At 36.0% G+C, this 23,043-nt stretch overlaps 1 protein-coding gene across 15 annotated transcripts in view; it reads right to left on the bottom strand.

Moving 5' to 3' along the window:
* Positions 1-20,849, bottom strand: part of LOC106173155 (paired box protein Pax-6) — a 36,471-nt gene extending 15,622 nt beyond the window's left edge. For 2 of the 15 annotated variants that reach the window (XM_087009971.1, XM_013554181.2), the window contains exons 1-3: positions 20,766-20,849; positions 15,193-15,289; positions 1,095-1,198 (exon numbers count right to left, since the gene is read on the bottom strand). In XM_087009971.1, the coding sequence (XP_086866097.1) occupies positions 1,095-1,113 (19 nt within the window). In that variant the 5' untranslated portion in view covers positions 1,114-1,198; positions 15,193-15,289; positions 20,766-20,849. Of the gene's footprint in view, positions 1-1,094; positions 1,199-1,468; positions 1,797-1,858; positions 2,033-4,572; positions 4,800-15,192; positions 15,290-20,765 lie in introns of those variants that run through there. The other 13 variants (XM_087009912.1, XM_087009903.1, XM_087009921.1 and 10 more) reach the window with 10 other exon arrangements.
* Positions 20,850-23,043: the final 2,194 nt, after the last annotated feature.

The following is a 23,043-nucleotide window of genomic DNA, read 5'->3' on the forward strand; positions in this document are numbered from 1 at the left end:
TGTAAAGGGGAGATATTTTGGTAAGGTAAACTGGGAGAAGGCCGCGATCATATCGCTGCTCCCCACCGATGCTGAATCTCCTCGTTTTCAGACCTGTGACAGCTTCAACAATAGCATGGAAATTAGCTGTCCTTGCTTTAGATAAGGATTATTCTCTTCAGTAACTAAAGACAAAATTCAAGAAATCCTACCACCCAACAGCTCTCCTCTCTACGCTTCTGTAGATTGAATCTCCTTTTAATTATTTTGTCAGGGGAGGTAATAAACAGAGTGATCCAGTGTCACAAGCAGCGTTCTGCCGTCTTGGCTCTACATTCAATCTTAGTCAGGTGTGGGATATTTAGCTCACCTAATATGGGGGTTGGGAAGATCACTTGAATGGGCAAAAACTGCAGGTGTTAAGCTAATGTGGCAAGCTATACTTTTCTCAAGCTAATTGAAAGAAAGCTTGAGAGAACCCAAAATAAAATTCGTTTTCGACTTTAACTGTCGAGTTAAAAAGAAGAGAAATGTGCAATTTATTATGCATGTACCCCAACTATTTCCCCATAATATCTTTAACGGAAAAATAATTTTAAGAATAATTTGCTTTACATTTCTATTTTCAAAAGGAATTATTCATTTTAATAAAGGATCTCCGTCGCATAATGAGGACGTTGAGGTAAAGGGCCACAAAGCTGATTACTGACAGGAATTGAATATTGAATCTCCTAACTTCACTCCAAATAATTTCCCAGACAAAAGGGCGGTATGAAAAGCGCAAGTTTACATAAACCCAACGATCGCCGTTAAGTATTTTAGATTACGTGTATCGACTAGCGTTGAGTGCGTGTTAAGTCTGAATTGTTAGTCAAATAAAACTGGACGATATTCACTGACCGTTGTGGTCGCAGGGAACAAAATTAAGAACTCTTCGCTGCACTTAATATACGAACATTACAAATAGACCCCTAAGAAAACGTGATGCAGGGATGCAGAATAAAATTACAAAAAAATGTGCACAAAACCATATCTTCCGAATTTTGAAAGAATATTTACAGGGATTTTTTTAGCCATAAACGTGAAATATTTAAGAGTACATTAAATAGACCTACCTTTGTGTGGCATTGTCATTGGCAGGGGAGTGGTGTGGTCGTCGTCGTCTGCACAGAATGATTGAAGATCCAAGCCGTCGGGGGCTTGAGGGGTGTGAGAATACCTGAAAACGATAAAAAAATTATCTTACTAAGCTATAAAAATTAGAGTGTATATTGCTGCTCGAGGAACGTAGACTATGCCTAGGAAGTAAAAAAATAAATAAGTGCATAAAAGAAGCAGTCATCGTTGACGTGTGAAAAAAATATCATAATAAAAAAAAAGTAAAATTCTATTCATTCGATTACACCAGTATTGGTGTTAAAATTGAAAAACAAAATAAATATCATTCCACAGCCTGTTAAACCAACTTGATGGCGTTGAATATCCGTACCCCCAGTCCCAAGTCTGAGTTCTAATTTTCACTCATGTCCACTCGACAGACAGAACGCCTCGACGCTCACTCTCACTATCCTTGCTAGAGGTATCATCGGTTGTGCGACTAGAATGCCATTTGAGCATCGCTAACATGAAGTGAACGAAATAACCAGAGATCAAAACACCTTTTCCTCACGCTCGACCTCAGCTTTTCAAATTCGCCATCACCAATCAAACACGAGCATATTTTACACCGTAGTCCAACCGTGAGGAACAACATATACGATCAATCCGACTCCAGACGAGCCGGAGACTGCAGGGGTGATTCCCCGTTTATAAGGGGAGTCCTGTGAAAAAAATAAACCCATCGTAAATGAGGGCCTTTGCCCGGGGGTTAGAAACTTACTCAGCGTGCGCTGGCGAAACCACCGTGCCTCCCGTCACCAACATAGTATTGAACAGTGAGTTCCACTACTGAGCAATGCGGCCACCTCGCGCCGTGACGTAAATAGTCAACAGAGTATTCACCAACTTCGACCAATCAGCGCACAGCACAGGAGGGCAACCCCTCGCAGCGTAGAAATCTAAAGCGGGGAATTTCAATGAGTCAGTCAATCAAACTGGTTTTCGACGGGTTATCAACTTAGAACAAAAACTTCTCAATTAAAGTATATCTTTGACAGCTAAGTTTGACCTGCCAACATAATTATACAATAACCCCACAGCAACCAGCATCCCATTAAGTATTAAAAAATGTTATGCTTGCTTGTGGGAAGGTTTTCCAAAAATTAAAAAGGGGAAGGTTTAACAACAACTGTATTGTATTTTGTAATGTAATATTACTGAGATGAGAACAAAAAGTATTTGGTTTTCTTTGATTCGGTATGATTTTCATTAGAAAGGAAAAAATCGAAAGGGAGTTTTAGTATATTTCTATCAGATTTGTTCAAATGTAGATTTGGAAATGGCTTTAATTTTGGTATCCTTTCTTGTTTAATAAATTCATAATGGCAAGGACTTGACTTCAACTGCTCCTCTCTTTCACATTAACAGTACAATGTTAAGTGTTAATGTAAAGCAAACAGGAGCATTCTAACCAAATTTAAGTGTAAGCTGATTAATTTGCAACAGAAAACTTGTTTACTTGCTTGTCAAATTAGCCTTCTTCAAATGAATTGCAATTTTGAAGCCTGGCGTTTTAAGCTCTAAAATCCTCGCCCGCAAATTGGTTTCTTATTTAATTCCTAATCACGACACAAATGCGCGCTAACTAACTATCGGAGTAGGCCACAGGTCTAAGAGCTTCTCCGCCGTGGAAAGTATTGTACTGGGCGAAAATTACGCCGCATGCACAGCGTGAAAGGTGCAAATGGTCCAGAATCTAGGAAGAATATCAATACCGCTATTTTAGGTAGGTACTGTCAGAGTTCTCTGTCACCCCATGCTCTCGAATATTCAGCACAATAGACTCCGGTTAGCTATTGTGGCCACTTTGTACTAGACTCAACAAGAATTGCGTATCTTCGACAAATTTTGCGACGCACCCCCAGGGCTTTTAAAGGTGTGAATTACAATATTTCAAGGTGTCCCGATTGAGGTGGTATCTGGTTGGCTCTGTGGTACCCCTCACTGAGTGTTTATCCGAAATAAAATTTGCTTACTTCTTTATTTATTTTGTTTATTCATATATTCATGTTTATTTTCAATGTACTTCATTATGTTTTACAAAATATTTTGAAATTAAAATTTGGAACTCTTATCAAACCTGAGCTATGGTGTTGACATTTGTTGAAGCATAAAAGCAAAAGAAATTACTGCCCGAGATAACTGAAATCACACTCAAATTAATTGAAGTATGATATAAAAGTGTATTAGGAACGTAGGCGTCTCCGATAACACAAAACACGTTCAAACAAAACATAATTAGATAAAAACAAAAAAGTCTTAAATTTCTGATAATAATCCTACCTTTCTACTAAAACTTTCTTTTGATAGATTACTCATATTTTTCAGTCAAAGTCCGCGCACTAATAATCCTTTACATGTGCAAATGATATCTCTATTGGGTAGCTACAATGTTATTTACACGGAAAGAAACCTTCATCCGCACAACAACAACAACAACTGTGAATTGGTTACATGTCATTAGATCAGAAGTCTCCACGAGTGACCAGAACAGTCAGGAGCAGATTTTCTTGTCGACTGAGCTCCATAAATTTGCCGAAACCGCTCTTTACCCTATATTATCCGTCCAATATTTGCTAATTTCTTCCAATTTATTACACCGCTAAAGATATTCGCGTAAACGCTTCATATTAATGTGTCATTATATCAGTGCCATTGTTCAGTCTCTGAAGTGTGAAATGACTATTGTAAAAGCGTGAAATGTATTTGTCAAGACGGAGAAACTTTTCTCAGGTGTGAAATTTTGGAAAATCCACAGGTTATACCTCATGACCAGCATCAGGTCAGGTAGAACGGCATTCACAACGAAAACTAATAAAGTTGGAATGATAAATACCTGATACCCACTTGGTTCCCAAATGACTTCAATTTTTTGTCTGGGGAATTTTATTGTTATGAATACAGTATTATTGAGATGTACCCAATGCTTTAGACCTCAGATACAGTAAGTGCATTATACCTGTATGCTAAGCAATACCCTATATAGATAAAATTACAAGAAGTAAAAATCACGAATTCGAATGTAAAATTAAAAAGTCATGTGCTAGCTTTTACTGCAGGAAAAAACTCAACATAATTATCTATTTTTCAGGACAGATACTGTATCAAAAAACCTTGACTTTCCCTACGGCGTCAAGACAGAAACAAGTGTGTCTTCAGTGCGCAGCAAGTTAACTCGGCAGGTGGCTCGGATCCTGCCAGGATTAGGTACTTTACTGAACAAAAAACTGACAGTAATTAATTCAAAAACTCTAAGGGTCCAGGTCTAAGAAAACATTATATCTTGAGCTTCTCTTTTACTCTCCCGACTTAACCAATTAAATACTTCCTAAATAGAGAGCAAGGTACAGCACGGAGCACTTAGCCATGCTATCGGATGACATGTCTTCCCCGCCCAGCCAATTACACTTAATTGTGGTTCATTAAAGAGTATACCTGTCTTTATGCAGGATGTCACTTTATCCGACCAGGTTTTTAGCCTTATTTTTTTCTCACTGTGCTTTCGGCCCTCTGTGGCAAGGCATGCCTCCTCTTCCCTCTGCTATTAGTTGTGTCAAAGGTGTAAACCAGATTGTACGTTGTGTATACTTTTCCAAACTGGACGCACCGAGCAGTCTTGTGCAATTGGATTCTAAAGAAAACACCAAATTACGTCGTCCCTATAACATGCAGGGGTTGTTGAGTGTGGATTTTTGAAAACATCGGAAGCAGTGATTGATTGAAACGAGGCGGAGTTATGCTTTTATTCACGTGTGACAACGCATTTCACACTTTGTTGGCAAGCGATTGTTACCAAGCGTACCTGGTCCCGCTCGGTGCCTCTGTGTTCTTTCAACTCTGTTGTGCAAGTTACGAAAGAAGGAAGAAAAGAAGACTTTGAAAAGACAGCAGCGTACAATCAGACAACGCCTTTCAGCGCTCCCAGCCTGAACAAAGACGCTATATTCGCTATGGTTAACTTGTTTCACGCTCTTACACCTAAGCCAACACGCCGTGCCTTAGCGCACCCACTGTCCCAGGGTCCGTTTTATCACCAGTGGGGTCTACCGTGACTTTTCTTTTATTATTGTTTGTTGAGTACGCTGAAAGTCAAAGAGACGCCATTTTGAAGAGCATTTTTTTCACTGATAGCGCCCCCATAACTTGATATTGATTTTTAGAGTCTAAAAAAACTGCTGCTAATAACAAACACAATCGAACTAATCTTTTGAACATTTGGTACAGGTAATCTATCTGCAATATCTTAGTTCCCTCTGTACAAAACAAAATGAGACTAATAGAATTAACAGAACAAAAAAATTGTCTCGGTCTAAATAAGACATTTTGCTCGCTTGATAAAATATTTTGAGCGGATATCTCAATTCCCCCTAAAAGTATCAATGAAAATATCCCCTGACATTTTAATCCTACTCTTAGACATAATCAACGAAGTGCACATTCGTCATCAAACTGCGGCATTGAAAATATTCGTCCAAGGTAATTCCATGATATTCGAAGGCAATTTTGTGAGGTTACATACAATACGGTAGACGAAAGAAAAACAGACACATGTTTAATTGTGTTATAAACGAATTCCATTGAACCTTTAGTGGGGCAGTAACTAATCTGTTACCACTTTCAGTATTTCTCAAACAAAGCAGAGAATATATGTTGCCGTGTCATTCTTCTCAAAGGTCTCAGCAAACATGAGAACAATAGATTCGATCATTTCATTAATTTCAAGACCCGTAAGACGTGTATATTGTAACGTATACCAAACACTGTTGTTCAATTTTAGTCGTTGGGTGGAAAATCACATTAATATTAATTTTCATTGTGAATTCGTTCGAGCGGTCTTTAAGTATACTGCAAAACAAAACAAAACCAGACAAAACGTCATCTCTGCCGTAAAAAAACAAACAATTCTTATATTTTCTCGCAATATGGCTGCCACTGAAAACCACGAAATATGGAATAATATGTAAGATTTTGGCTGGGATATATATATGTGTGTGTGTGTGTGTGTGTGTGTGTGTGTGTGTATGATTACTGATTTGTATTAAAATTAATACTGTTCAACCTATGCTTATTATCATAGACACTTTTTGACGTTGTTTCCCCATTTTTTATCGTTTACATTTATGATGTCAGTAAAGCAAAATGTATTGGTCTGGATGCACATCCTAATTAAAGCTCGACTAATTGACCGTAATATCTGGCGTTTTACAAAAATTGCAAGCGCCCAGGATGATGTATTGGAGCAGTTGTGCGTGACGCGATTTAATCCGCCCGAGACCAGCGTTTCTTTTAGCCTCCCTCATTCTATCATTTTTGAACCACCGCTGCGCCACTTCGTCGTTTAGTTTTATAATGGTGATGAATGGCACTCATTAAGGGTTTTAATTACTATGTCAAATAGGTTTGTACAGTCGATTGGATGGGTTATTACGGGATGCAGAGACGCGATCTTGTGTTCAATTGCCTGTTTCATTGTCACCGCCAACCTGCCACGGTATTGCTACGATGCAGGTTTTGCTGGCAACAGACTTACAGTGAATTTTGAATAAAACAGTATCTCAGAATAAATTATTTGCCAACCTGCATAGATTACTATTAACACAGTTATCCTGGGTTTAATATTTAATTCGCAGTTTGTATAGCGTTTGTTTCATGGTGTGAAACCAGTGCGAGTCCGAATCAATGCTTCGACACGCAAGAGTAATTAACTCTACCTTTGCAGCCGCTTCAAAGTTATCGGACTTTAATAAGTCATTATTCCCCCCTCTCAATGGCCAGGGTAGACACAGCACTTAGATGACCAAAGACGCAATAGAAATGACCCTCTCTAATCGATTGTCACAACAAGTCAAGGAGTGCGTACACATCGACAAGCACGTAGTCTGAGTTATTATTTCCATTATTTTTGGACATACATTTATACAAGTAATGTGAACATTTCCTTTAAATCTACACCAGCGGAATTCATAATGAATTCAATATTACACCAGCTGCCCGCTTGACCATTAGAACGACCCACGCGGTCATCTCGGACGCTCACAAGTCGTTTATATCTGAAAGAACGCTTATTTGTTTAAGAAAGCCAAAAAATACGGGCATGCAGATGTGGTCGCTAATTAAATGCTTTAATAATTAAAATTTCTCCAACTTATTGATAATTCAGCTAACAAAACGCAATGAAAATTTCGCCCGAAAAAAAGAAAGTTCTGAATAATAAGTCCGAGCTTATTATGTAAGTTTTCACTTACGAACCATGGTCAGTGTTTTTGTGGATGGCTCGCGTACATTGTACCATGTGTTAGTATTTTTTTCCTGCTCGAGCCGTGCACGTCTGGTCGTCACGTATTGTGTGCTGGCCACACAACACCTTGACTTTTGAAGCATGACTTCGGTCCAAAAGGGCGGGTTGTCCACAACCAAGGTGAATGAAAAGGAATAATTTACCGAATGACCCCTGAATCAGAATCTGTATACTGAGACAGGATGAAACTTAAGAAATCATTTAATGGTTTTCTGGGGTCATAGAGTTCTCTTTGCAATATCTGATCACAATGATGATAAAATAAATAGGTAGGTGAAAAGGAAGACATTCCAAAGATACCAAAATGTCCCGAAGAAAGACAGTGACATTACCCAAAGAAATCTACATTTGCCGTGCTTTTATCCACACAATTAGTTTGCATGTTAATTATGTTGGATATCATACTAATACAAATAAACGAAGACATATATTTCTTATGAAAATTATTTTACAATTAGCTTGTCTTAAATGGCTCTATGCAATGTGTTGACAAATAAATGCAATGCATTTCCATTTGGATTCCCTTGAAAAGAAGTATCTTTTGTCAATGTGTAATCAATTTATTTGCTTTTTGCCAGTCAAGATGGTAATGTAAATGCCGTGTAGGTTTTAGTATAGTACGCCTCATGTGGGTTTCATTGGTCTTGTCTATTCATCCTTCTTTTGCTTCGATAAACATTTTTTACTTCAACAGAATTTCCATGCATAAGGTTGTCTAATAAAACGCTATAAATCGCTGACATAAAATGTTTTCTCCGTCTCCTGACACTGTGGTAATTACTAACAGTAGGTGCCCCTCCCCTCATATTAACACTCAATGATAAGCTTTGTTTAACAATTTGTTCAACTTATTAGCCCTCATAACATTGGGTCTCTAGTTCTTCCCGATGGCTACTGAGATACACGGCAATCGGTCCTGTGGCCACTTTAGTAGGTCTTAAAAGGTTTATCCAACAAATACTTCTTGGCAGGACGCACTTTTTCATCTCACTAGTGGTCCTCGGTAGGACGCCGAGACGCTTGAAAAGGCTTGGTTTCATCAGAGTACCCTATAGTATTTTAAACGCTCCTTGTAAATTTGTCGTCTTATAAAGCGATTTAATTTCAACCGGCGGCGTCTTTGCTCTGATGCTTTTTTGACACTTCCTAAAATGCAAAATTGTTTATTTTGTCCCTGCATTTATTTTAATCTCGTCGGGAGGCCAAGTTTATTGAGCACATTTTATCAAGGTAAAAAAAATACATATGAGCCCTAGATATGGGACAAAAGCTAATATATGAGATTTAAGCGATCTGAAAGGAAACTTTTTTTCAGGAGGGCAAGATCCTCTAATGTTATAGCCCGGAAGCTGCTTTATCTTTGAAAAGTCACTTCACAGAAAATAACAAACTATATATATATATATTAAAAAGGAGCAAATGTCGCTCTCAGCGTAGATGTAGATATTGACAACGATTTAACAATTGGCATTCCTAGTTTATTTACTACACTGGTTTACAAACGTTTTCGTCTTTTTTATATATAAATATTTACCATTAACAATAAATTCACCATGAATTGCGGTAGTTTATATTTTCAAGATTGGCATTTCACCAAAAGGTATGGCCCTAAATATTTTTATATTCGCCTTAAATAAAACGAGCATGCGTTTGTAATTGTAAAACAGAACACCTAAATTATTCCAATTTCTGTGGAAATCTCTACGAACCTTTCTTAGATCACAACTCTAAGCTGAATGGAAACCGTTTTCACTCCAGTGCTGAAAAAGAATGTCCCTCCACTGGACAGAAATAATAGCTCAGCTTGTACCCCCTCTCGTGAAATCAGAAAAGGAAATTAATCAGACGAAAATGCCTGCTGGGTCCTGCAATGAACGGCCTGGCGTGGTTTGTAACCTTGACACAGACCACATGATTCGCAATGAAGCCTGTGTTTAAGACAGATAAAGAAATCCGCTTGAAAACTTTGTTTCATAAAGTTCAAGTGTGCATTTTACTCGCTCAATTTCCCTGATAATTTTCAATTTCAAATCGTCGATTAATAAAAATCAAAAACAAAATATCATTACATGAGCAGGCTATATCATTTCAATTCATAAATTAGCAGGCAAAAATTAGATAATTAATTGAATTACAACGGCATGGATCTTTACGTTAGTGAGATGATTCACCCCCATCCTCTGCCGTAGGGATTGGTGAGAGAAGAGGTATGAGTCAGCTGAACATATGCGAAATATGACCTCTTCATACATTAGATAGAAGCTCATGAGAGGAAATGGAATAACATTCCCATCATTTCAAATTAAACAATTTTATTAATTTTCTACGACCAGTCACATTTCTACAGTGGGTTTTATTTGATAAATTCAATGAAACATTTTTATATTATTATAAGGACATACACATTTATCCTTTATCTGACAAATGAACTTGGAACTGATGGACGTTCAGGTTACGAATCTGGATATTGTACCTTGTCAATTTCAAATACCGTTCCTTAGGCAAAATCACAAACTATTTTTTACAACCAGGGGCTTAAAAGCATTCTTTGTGTACTCTTGTCATAATACCATATTACACAAACTCACATGAGGCGTACAACATAAGGAATATATGAATACGAAGATTGTAGAACTTTTCTGTCATTTATGTATTTATGCCAAAACAGATGGAGCCAGTGGGCACTACACATGGCTTTTGTGAATACAATCTCTGGGTTTCTGTCATTATTTCTGGGTTTGTCAGCCATTACTTGGAATTATTGATTTAAGTTCGATTTTAAAATGTCTACATAAAGTAGAATGAAAGATATTTTATGCCCACAATATACAGCAATGCTCGCTAGCATTTGTTGTCCTTTTTAATGTCCTCATGGTATCACTTTTAGAGTTTCTGCTCATAATGCTCTTAATTTCTGCTCAATATTTTCTTTTAAATGCACTGTCTGCACTTTTCTTAGATGTTTTTGTCCCAAGCACCTGTAGCGGATGAGTTACAACCGCGTAGCTACTACAGCTTACTACGAAATTTCCTTTTTAATCAAGTATCTACCATTGAACCGAGCGAGAGCGTTAAAGTTGTATAGCAGGCGAACAAAACGCGCAGAATATATAATGAAACACACGGATCGACGAAGAGATAATAAAGGAGCCGCCTTTCATGGAATCTAATTTAAAAATCTCTCTGATATTCATTTCATTCATCTTAAGGTACAGCACAAGCGTTAGATGGCTAATGAAAAATATACAAATTATATATATTTTACCGACAGAATGTGCTTCACAAATAAAGCAGAACATTTCAATTAGAAGACTGTGTCAAAACAATACATAAAATATGAAACCTAACAGATGTGTCAGCTTGATACTAAATCACTTTTCTTTGATGTTTTAATTTCTAACACCCCTTATATTTAAATAATATTTCAGTTTACAGAGACTCCAACTTGTTTCCACGACAAATACGTGAAATACGTGCCAAGATCGACCGTCCAATCAATGGTGCACGTGAGGGGAGGGACGCTTGAAGGCGCCCAGCAGTCTGGCACCATCAGACAGCATGGCGCTGACAGGGAGATCGATTTTTGTCGTCTGCCTTCAACAGGGCGAGAGAAATACACCCACGGGTGATTGGAACAAACAGGAGAAAAGAGTGAAAACATTGCCTGTCACAAAATTACCGTCACTGGTGATTTCCTCACTGATTTGCGATCTTTTTATTCAAGCGTAAATAGGGTTAAGAAAAAGCCGAGCTAATACAACATGTCATAATTTTCTATTAACTTAATTTAATATGTAAGTCGATACCTGTCTTTATATATGTACATAACCCCGTTCGTTTACTCAAAGACAAAATCGTTGGCGCACAATAGAAACCAGTTAAAAATAACAAACCTCATAGATAGGGAAAATGGAAAAGGAACTAGAATCCATAATTGCTATGATTTCAACACGTCTGCTATTGTGCAACGGGGTCAGTATATTGCACCCCTGTTCAATACTGCTTTCATACACGAATGTTCTTTTTTGCCAATAAAATGAGTATACGTGTCGTGATAATAGCATATTTGGCATTGAAATGAGCAGCCGACCTAAAGGGCCAGGAAGAATGGATGATTCAGTGCGTCAGCGTTCCTATTAATTTTTAATCTTAAAGGCACGTTATGCCACCTATCTCAACAGTCAGGAGGTCAAGGTGTGACATAACAATGGCGATATTGCAGAGACACACTGGAAATGTACTCGGTCTTTTTCTCTCTAGAATCGATCCTTTGTCAATATTTTGCATAGGTTCAGTCAGTTCAAATCAACAAGTGATCGCATAACAAGTCACTTGGTTTTTCGTATTGTCTATCTAGTATCATCTGGTATTTTTATCCCCTGCTTGTCGGACGAAATCCTTTTAGGAAATCATAATTAATTTTATGTCGATTCTTTGCTGATTGTACTCTATTTTTGAAACTTTAACCCCGAAGAAAGGAATACCAGCTAACATTTCCAAACATTAACAATGCCCTAAGCAAGAGCAAAAACTACAGCAACATAGAATCGAACGTAAAATCGTACTCATCACGATATTTACGAGAACGCTGTTAAATTATAATTCTCTGAAACACGTTGGCTTTTTAAATGTCAATTAACCCAAAAGGTTTTATTAAAGATAAAAAACAATTAATTTGTTTAAACTCTTTGCTTTCAGTCATAGAATTACTGTATGCCTTTAAAACAGATGCAATATGTTATTTACCAAACTATATATATATATATATATACATATCTCAGTAGATCCTAATTTGAAACATAAGAATATTTAGCTTGCAGCGCCACCTTTGGTCAACTATTTTCGGTTTACACAATCGATCGTTAAGTCCCAACGTCCCTTATAGATAAGGGAGGTCCATCAAATCTTCGTTATTATATTGCATTTAAAGGCAGTTCTGTACCGGCATTTAATAATGTATATTTTTTTTTCCTTTTCAATTTGTCTTTCTTTGTTTTTCTCCTTTTTTTGCGAAGAAAACGTTTGACTAATTCTTAAAGAATGAATGCCTCTGTAATCCTTCGATACTAAGACAATGCACTTTCGTGAGTTGTTTATGCAAGTCATTTTCCTGCATGCTTTATACATTTTGTTTTCATTTTTAACAACTATGTCATTAACAAAGATGAGTGTCTAGTATTTTTGAACCCAACACCCTGACTAATTTCCATCCCTGTAATAAGTAATATGTGCACAAGATTTCTGTTCTACATTGATTGGCTTTTATCATTATCATTATTCAGCACTCATTCTAAGTTCTTTTTATAACAAAGGGCAAAACAAACTAATTTCAACTATTGCATGTGAATGTATATACATGTATATGAAATAGTTACCAAAGGAAAATGCTAGAAATATAACTTAAATGTGTGGTTTTTAATTAATTGATATGTTTAAAGTAAGTGAACTATTTTCATAACACAACTCGGCACAGCAATTGAGATAAAATTCGTAAAACGACTTCAGTTATTTTGCATATCATCCGAAATTGAAATATTTATATACGCGTGTAACTTTTATTTCAGTGAAATGTCACTGGGAGCAATGAGTTAGAAATAGAAGTAATATATCTAGTAAGTACTGCTATTCATTTTAACCTGCATGGTAAATGGCTTAACATTTTAGCACCCATCATTCCCCCTGCAAGCAACAGCTCCGTTCTTCTAAACAAAACTATTAAAATTATTACCTTTGGTTTCATTATCCCCACCTTATTCTAAGAATGTTATTTTCACTATTTTTATTATGCAGAACTTAAGTCCTAAACTGTGTGGTCTCTCACTCTGTCGCGAACCAGTCTGCGAAGCCAACGATAATTTGAAAATAGCTGGCACAAAATATGATATGCTTTTACACAAAAAGAAGCTAATCTCATTTATGGATAACTGAGCATCATATTGTTACACTCAATATTCTACTGGGAATAAATATTTGCAAGAAAATTACTTAGAGTAATGAAACTTGATTAATTTTTCATTTATCTTACAGAGAAAGTTGTAGCACTTTCACGATGTGCCTATCAAAAGAACAAAAATTATTGGTATTTTTTATACATGTATCAGCGAGGTAGTTAAAAAAGATGGGAGTTTTTTTGCTAATTCGATATAAACAAACAGTAACGGAAATAAGAATTATTTAGTTCATTTAAGACTGATGAGTACCCGCATATATACCAAAATGTACGATAACTTCTTTGCACAGGGTTTGAGTATAATATTGTTTTTATTACATCGTTTTTCAGAAAACGGCACACAACAAAGGCCAACAAAATGTAAACCCATTAACCTAAGCGAACCGTCGTTTTCGTATCTTTTCTGCTTATAAAGAATTTAGTATTGCTTCTACACGACATTACCTCTGATATGAGATACCACTCAACAGTTAAATAATGAATCGTTTCACCAAAAACATCATTGCATATGAAGTATTTTGCCTCAAACTCTTAAATGCATTATACACTGTAAGTTGCAGAGGGTTCTCTGTCATTAACATACTATATCTCTGTTGTTGAGCTTATGGGAACCGTGTCAGGTTGCTAGTTAGATGAAGGAGGAGTGGAATATGGTACATTACGGGCCCTGATCTGATCCGCTCTACAACAGCTTGTACCTTAATCTGTGTGATTAGCCGATTGTCCGTGCAAGCCATTGCTTTCACTATCTACAACTACAGCAGCGCGCTGCAGGATTACTGCAATAATACCTGACGGTAGTAATTTAATGATTAAATTGAACAGATAAGCTTACAAACAATTACTGGTGCTCTTTGATCTCTGGTCCAGACATGACAAAGCATTGGCCACTGTGGGGACCATTCGTACCTGGTGACCTTTGAAAACTATAAAATTTACTACTATAGGAAGGCAAACACGTGAATGTTGTGACTCGGTGTAATCCCTTCGAGCATTCATGTGAGTCTGGGCATGGGGAGGACGGAGAGTTTCCCACGACAAGAGGGGCTGCTCACCATCCGCCATTTTAGTTCATCAAAAACCTAAGCGAATTTACAATCAATTGCACTTTTAACAAACTCGAAAATGAAGCCAAGTTTCTGTTTCAAAAGTACCGTTTCATGTGTTTTTAACAGGAGGCAAACTCTTCGAATGTACATTTCAATGAAAATGTAAATGATTCATATAACCGTCTCAAAAGAGGTGCCAACAAACAAGTTCTGGTCGATAACACCAACATTACCCAACAACGAAACTGGTTTTGCTATGGCATCAGGAACGAGTTAAGAACTACGTAGTAATTCTAGTAGTAAAGCTTGACACCTTCCGTCAATAATTGCACGGTACATTTGCCCCAGAGAACTACCCTGCCCCCACCTCCTCACCTTCCTGACCTTCGTTTCTTACTACAACTTCTTTGGGTGCCTTCATGAATAAACTTTTTCCGTGTCAAAGTGCAGGGGTTATATCTTAAGGGGTCATTGCATCGAATTACATTGAAATTGACCCAATTTTCCCCAGCGTTTATTCAAATAGAACTCTCACTTCAAATATAATGCATTTTTCATAACAATAGATATATCTTGTACGAACCTAAGTTGAAGTCAGATTAAGGGGAAATTGGCGGGAAAACACGGAGCATCGTAAACAATATAGGTTATGAAGAGTAACGCATATGCCTTATCAAACAAATATGTTTAAGAGAGAGTTACAGGATAAGGAGCAGCAAGACGGAAGATCGTTGAAAATTATATATTTGGATTCTTACAGTTTTTCCAGAACCGAACTGTTGAGTACCAAGGGTTGTCGTCTGCAAGCACCAGAATGTCACTGTTGTCAAGCTGTTCCAGCTACACAGTGGTTGCCTGAAAATGTCGAAAATTGTTACAGTCAGTAATATATATAGAAATGGACTTCTTAAAATGTCCAGACGTCTTTCACTGAATTTTGTTTGCGAAATACCTATGGCACCGAATATGTAATTAGCACAATTTTTATAATTTTGTAAAATTAGACTTTCGAACCTATAAAAGCGACCCTTAAAAGCATTAGCTATTGTTGATTTTTTTCCCTACATTTACATTGCATTTGAGGTATTTATATGGTATTTATTGAGCAAATTGTAAGTGCACCTAGCGATCTTAGAGGTAAAAGGTACAAAGTTGTATGGTTGACGGCGCTGCCAGAGGCGCTATGAGTTTTACAATGCACAGATATTGTGTTTCTCGCATGGCGGTACCAGCCTCTTTTATTACGTCATCTGAATTTGATCTCATTTTATTGTTGTATTATTTTTTGCTGCGGGTGGTAATAAATATTTCGTTATGAACTTGTCGGCTATTCGAAACACATAAGCTTATTAAATGAATGTGTGGTCATCTCCTTGTTATCTTGGTGTGTCGGGAATCTATGATCTTTGTGTGATCGGGAATTATAATCTTCGCAATATCCCAATTTTGTATCAAATTTAAATCCCTGTTATCAAACTTAATGGCAAATGTGAGTTGCATTGTCAGCATTTCCCTTGGCATCTGGCGGACGCGCTGTTGTGATGCAATTTGCCGGCGATGTAGTAGCTCTGTTACCTGCAAGTTTTCACTGCTGCGGCGAAACGCTTTGACAGATATAACTGCAGGTAAGAATTTTGTTTGTCATTTGGAAGTACTTGAGTTAAGTAGCAAAGATGCTTACTGATGACAGAAATAAAGTTATAAATCATTATGCTTAGAGATACACTAAGTTCAGAAAACGAATTTTTGGTAAAGTATGTGATATTTTAATGGTCATTACATTTACCTATATTATCGCAGCATTTTTGTTGGATTTTCGTCTGTTATTCTTTTCGCAAAAAAATTGAATGGTTGTTTATTTGAAGAACTGTGCTGTAAAATTTCTTTTTAGTCATCCTTAGAAGAAATTACTGCACATGCTTACTCTAGAATATATTTATTATTTCAAATTTCTATGTCCTGGTGAAACAATTTATTAAGTCTATATTTGGGCTATTCATTCAATCTTCTATTTTTTGTTTTTTTCATAACCTAGTTTGTTTTTTTTTCTTTAAGTACATTAACAAATTATAGCAATTACGTGCTATTCAAGTTATGATGATATTTAAAAATTAAATTTGAAACATATTAATTTACGTTACAAGTAATCGAACATTAAAATGCTGCGAATCAAATGTTTAATCAATTTATAATTACTTTATCTAACATTATTTTGGTTTGTTTGTTTTATTAATTAGTTTTGTGATATGAAGCAAAAATAAGGATCAGATATGTAGTGATCATGAAACTTATTGATTGAAAATTTTAAGCATAGCACTATTTAAAAATGCTAACGTTTTTAAAAACATGTTTAATATTTGAAAATGTATTATTAACATTTTATTTTTTAAAAAAATTAAGAAGTAAAATATGAAAATTATTTGTTCAGAATTTTCCAGAGCATCGACTGTTATAAACTCGCAATTGTCCGAAACCCATTTTATGCGCCCTTTGTCTCTAAATAAAACTACAATTTAATTCAAAATCACTGGTGAAATATTTTAAATTATAATGCATTTGTAAATATTATTTCTAAAAGAGCAGTAATAATATAATAACCCGAGGCTTGATTATCATATTTACACCTATTTGAGAATCATTAGAAATTTCACTATCATATTTAAGTAATTTCATACTTGCGCCTTTTTTACGCACCTTATCATACCATGCAGCCCTCTCTTTCAGCAATGCCCGCGCTATCCAGAGAGCTAACGTACAGCCGTTCCGTGCCACTGTAGTAATTATCTCCGATTCAAGCACTGTTTGTAATAACTACACTCTATTTCTAACAACACGGATCGATAACTACTTTATTCAGACCTACAATTGTAACATTTTACTTTCGTACGTTTATATTGATTATAGAGGCTGACACTAGGACTTGAGGAACAAAAAAAGACATGTCCTAACATAAATCACAAGTACTCAATGAAATTTCTGAAAAAGCTATTTTTTGAAGATGCCTTTTTTAAAAGAAAGCATTCATAAAATGGAAGTTTTAATAGGCAAGTTTTTTTTTACTTTAATCAGACACTGCAGAATTGATTTTTTAGTAAAATGCAAGGGTTTGTCACCCCACGGTTGCACATTGAAGTATTTCTACATTTTGCATTTCACAAATATCGTTATGTTATTTATTACATTCATACATTTAAAACTGCATGTTACCATCTGTTTCTCGAAATAAATCCAAATCAAACAAACTGTGCAAGCTTTAATATTTATGTTTTCTTATTCAAACCACTTAAACAATATGTATTTAAAATTGTATAAAGGTTTCCCGCCAATCAAACATGTCAAAACCTAATAGAATTGGAAAGCAACAGAAAATTCGAGGGTTAACTGGTGCGACTGGAATTCGCCGCCAGATGTCGCCACACCCTGATGGTCCCGCCTCACCACGCTGCGAACGCGAACAAGTAAGTGGGCGTTCAAAAACCTTCAGCTTTCAGTTAAGAAAAAATGAATAAGGACATACAACAAAATAAAAGTTAAATGTTGTCATCTAGCAAAAGTTCATAAATCAAACTTCATTCGGTTTCTATTGAGATCGGATTTAGGACAAGCTGTCATTTTACATGATAAGCAAACAGTTGATAATAAAAATGTTTAGAAATTTTATAACATTGGAGCTTTGGGGGTATCTGATAAATCGTAAGTTGTAAATTTTAAAGTATTGGTAAAAAATAAAAAACAAATATATAGCTACTGTATTAAATGTATTTACTTATGCAAATGTCTTCTTAATTTTTTGAAGTTGATAAAAACATTACTTTGGAAATGAAGGAAAAAAATAAAAGGGCAAACTATTAAAAATTATGCTTGTTCAGAACAAGATAGAATAATCATCAGAACAAAAAAGGTTACAAGAGTAAACTATCAAATCAATGGCAAGTGTTTTCAGAATTTACACGAAGGCAAAGAGCTCCTCTAATTAATTTGAATATAATAAGGTTGGATCACACGAACAGCGCTGGCTGTTGACGCTTTGCTGGCACGCACACACAGATAAATTGCATATAATGTGCACTTAGATAAATTATAGTGGTACTTGATCTCATCATCGTTTAAGAAATGCTGTTTTATTATCTTTTCTCTGCCAATTGGACAACTGTTTATAAAAAAAAGCAATTTTTTAACCGTGTTATTCTTTACGCGACATTATTTGTGATTTTTTTCACTTTTAAATAGTAGTCACAATAGAGTATTAATAAAATAAACGCGATTTTTTCAAATGTTGAACTAATTTAAAAACAATCAAAGTAAATTGAGATTTCATTCGAAATTATGTGTACAGGCATTTAAAATAATACATATCAATTCCAAAAAATTGTTCAAAATAACATAATATATAGTGATTTTCTTTTAAGTAATAAACATTTCCTTATTTCATTTTTGACAGATGCCTTTAAACCGACCATGCTGACAAAACCAAATTAGAATATTGCTTTAATGTCGTTTTTGAAGTTGCAAAATTATTATTGAAATGAATTCATCAAAGAAAAGACTTGTTCTCACAAATAAAAGAAGTAAAAAATCATCAGTATACTCTATATTTCTATGTTCCAAAGAAACGACCGATAATATTTTCAAAAAGGTAAAAAAAATGTGGACGAAAAAGATCTGCCAGCAGTTGACAACATCAAAAGTAATCATGGGATTCCATATATCCGAATGCGTGTGATAGTTTATATTCTCAGCAATATACAGCCATAAGACCTTGTTATCCATTATTTTTTGTCAAATATTGAACTGAAGTTGAAATGATTAAATAGTGCTTAACATTCCATGTCCCATCCTCTGAAATATTCATTGCAACACAAATTCTATCGAATTAGTGAATATTAAATTAATATCTGAACCGATAAGCTTTTTTGCGATAAAAACGCCATCTATATTTTCATTACAATAGTAAATAGCAAAATGTTTTTTTTTTCTTTTTTGTGTCTAAAATACAAGACAAAAAAGTTTATTCAAACATTAAAAATTTAAAATTTTAATGATGGTTTGACGACAAATGGCAACACATTTTAGATAAGTCATAAAATAAGCTTAAATAATGCTTTTTGTAAAAGGACATGTCTTGGGGGAAGTTGTTCTCGAAATATACATTTGAGATCCTCATCATGCAACAAAGATAAACTTGTTATACAATAATATCGAGCAGTTCCTATTTTTATAACTAGTCTTTATCGAAGTATGAGCATATCGAATCACAGGGAGGCCCTTGGCAAATACAAGTCATTAATTCAAATTCTTCAATCAATTGATGGCAAACAAACTTGACGTCGTTTTTACACAAATGAATGTGTACGTTACTTGACTCATCCGTAAAATCAGAAATGGGTCATTCTAGGGAGCGACCTGATCTTTTGATCCCGTGAAGACTAATCGGGCACACTGCCACAATGAAACTTCCTAGAAATATGTGAGCACCAGCATAGGTATGTCAGCGTTAGGACAGACGGATCTGTTGCCCTTTTAAGATGCATTTAAACCAGGTTTGTAGATTTTTTACAAGGAAATCCTTTGTGTGTTAAACCAAAGAACAACTTCCTTCTATTTCATATTCAATCGACATTTAACAAAGATACAAGCCGTCATGGCAGTGCTCGCCGCAGCTGACTTGTAAACAGTAACAGTAAACTCAGAACTGAGCAAACAGTGCCAACATAATAATGGTACTGGTGCAGCAACACGGTTAAATTTTGCAGATCTTTTCTTAAGCATATATTAATTTTCAGTAAAAAACTAATTCAGCATTCTTTAAACCAATCCATCTTAAAACGATAATATCCTACACCAGACCGTTAAGACCCTGTGTTACGGACACCATCCCAGTACTAGTGCGTCCCTGCTGCCATGTTGTCCCGCAGTGACGACCCAGCAGCGTCGACGGTAGTGATCCGTCAATATTTCCCCCGTCTACTGAACCAATGTCCTTTTAATCACTTATATATATAGCTCCTCTTTCCCTGTCATTCTATATTACACAATAGTTGTGTCAAACTTGTGACCAGTGAATTCCACTCTAATGCTTCGATGAACTAATCACAAAACTCCGATGTATGACTGCGAGGATGGGGAGATAATCATTAAAACCAGGTCATTTTTGAGCTTGATTAAGTGATTAATTGGAGAAATTATCGAAAGGTGTGTAGCTACTTTGTCACCTTCCCCTTCTCAAACATGCCTCATTAAGCCCTCATTCTTATCGAGATAAAGGCGCTTTTCAGATTTCCCCTGAAAAAACATTCAGTCAAAAATCTAAACAAGTTTGAATTTACATTACCTTTTTTCGCTTGAAAAAGTCAAGTGCGCTGAGTCAATCACTGATCTTCTCTCTCGCTTGATCAAAATAGCGAATAAGCACCAATTCACTTGCTAGGCTGTATTTATACGTCACATTAACGGGTGCAAATCTCCGTGATGTGATTGGCCAAGAGTTTAATGGCGGATCCAGAAGGTTGGGAGAATCTATTGATACGAGTCACAGCAGCGCGCATGATTGGCAGAGTATTAAAACCGAGCTTTCACAAACATAAAAGATGCTGGAGATTTAATACGATCACGGATTATGAAGCTTTGATTGTAAATATTTAGAATGTATGTAAGCAGCAGTGCTCAACGTGAATGAAAGCGATCACCGTTGAAAAAAAAATGATTGAGGGGAAGAATATAATGGTAAAATCTCGAGGGGCAAAAAAATAAGAAGTGAAAATTTTAATTGATTTGGAGACATAGAAATTTCCCGAGAATGAATAAGAGACGAATTTCGTGCCAGAACACCACAGACGGGAATTTGATAGACCTGTGTGATTCTGCTACCAGACGCTGACAAATCGCCTGCATCCTACAACACTCTGGCAGTTGCCGAAGCAGAAATATTGGAATAGGTAACGAGGCAGAATAAAGAGTATGATACCAAATTTTTGTTGACAGGTTTATTCACACGTAAGTTCTCTGCATAATTAGTTGGCAGGAACCGTTTTTTTTTACTCCGTAGAACGAGTCTGAAAACAAAGTTGACCCCTCTCCATAATCTACCATACTCTGCTGCTGTTTCCCGAGATAGTAAGCCTATGTCACTAAAACGAATGAAAAACCGTTTTGAAATTATTATCTTATATATAGAATTAATTTATGAAATGTTCTTTTTGGTTTATTTGATCTCAAACTAATGTAATTTTCGAGAGAATAGATGTTCCGTTCATATTTGTTAATCAATCGCGCTTGATTCCATCAAATGCCGAAAACATTCCTTTTGTATGATTCCCTAATATTCAACACGTTTTCAATAGGTGATGTTAATATTTTCCATTAAAAGGTCAACTATTCTTCGTGATTATGGAACAGAACTTTTGCAGAACCCATGCATGAATAATTATTGAACGTAATCCAACATTTTAACTGCAAGTGCCTTTATTAAACAGCACAGCCATAACTGAGTAACCCGAAAGATGGTCTTAAATATGCATTGGTAATACATGCCACACATAAAATAACTTTTAAAAATTATCTACTATAAACTCAATGGAAATACATTTTATATCTCTGTGTTGGATGAACAACGTTTACAATTCAGTTGTCTTTGTAATGTTATCAAGAAAGCTCACAAGACCAGTAAAATTATTGCCAATTGCGACTTAACATCTTCATACAGTATGATTTTTATTAATTTCTATCTTTAAAAAATCTAGCTTCTTATATGTACTTTACTACTTCACATATTCTGTCATTAACTTTAATAGTAATGAAGTTGCAACGGCCAGATGTGTACTGTTGCTCAATCGTATATTTGAATGACCACCTTGTTAACTCTAATATCTGATAATCAGCATTTCGCTGAGTCGAATTAAAAGCGACACGTTAATTAGACTGAGATGATTTGCTGCTGCCAGCTTGATGACTTAAGCCTCTGTAAACTGGTGTAAACAGCTCCACCTCTCTTCGCATTTTCATATTGCACACGGCAGGATGGAGGTGTGTAATTATAAGCAGTTACAGATCGCAAAGCTTAGGCGTGAACAATGGGGTTAACACCATGATTGCACGCCTCTGCCTTAGCACGCGCGCGCAGCAATTATGGAGCGTCGTGGGGCTAATTTTCAGGAAGTTATGCTATAGGATTTCGCAGGTGAAGAAATTCAAGAAAGTAAGGACAGATGCTGCAAAAATCTCCACAATATATGAATGTCAGAAATACACGAGTCTGTTTCTTTTACAAGTACACGCAAGAACTACAAAGAAAAATTGAGGAGCAGTTGTTTACGGGTTCTGGATTTTAAATGCTGCCTCGGAGTTCGTTGTTGATAACAGGTAGCTGTTACCTAAGCCTCCCTCTCGCAGCGCTGTAAGTGCACCGCGTGTTCGTGTATTTTCATCGTGATTGGAAATCTCTTAAAATCGCCTCAACATCATTAACATGATTAACAGCGCAACATGCAAGGGCCTATCGTGACACTTTTGTGGAAGAGGTGCTTCATAAGCTTGTGGTATATACATATCCTTCACTGTTAGCTTATTTCATTATCTTTCCAGGCAAAGGTTGACTTGATTAGATATTTTGA

The sequence above is a fragment of the Lingula anatina genome, chromosome 1 (assembly GCF_051362555.1).
Source record: "Lingula anatina isolate TDL-2025a chromosome 1, LinAna3.0, whole genome shotgun sequence".
In the NCBI taxonomy this organism is placed as follows: Eukaryota; Metazoa; Brachiopoda; class Lingulata; order Lingulida; family Lingulidae; genus Lingula; species Lingula anatina.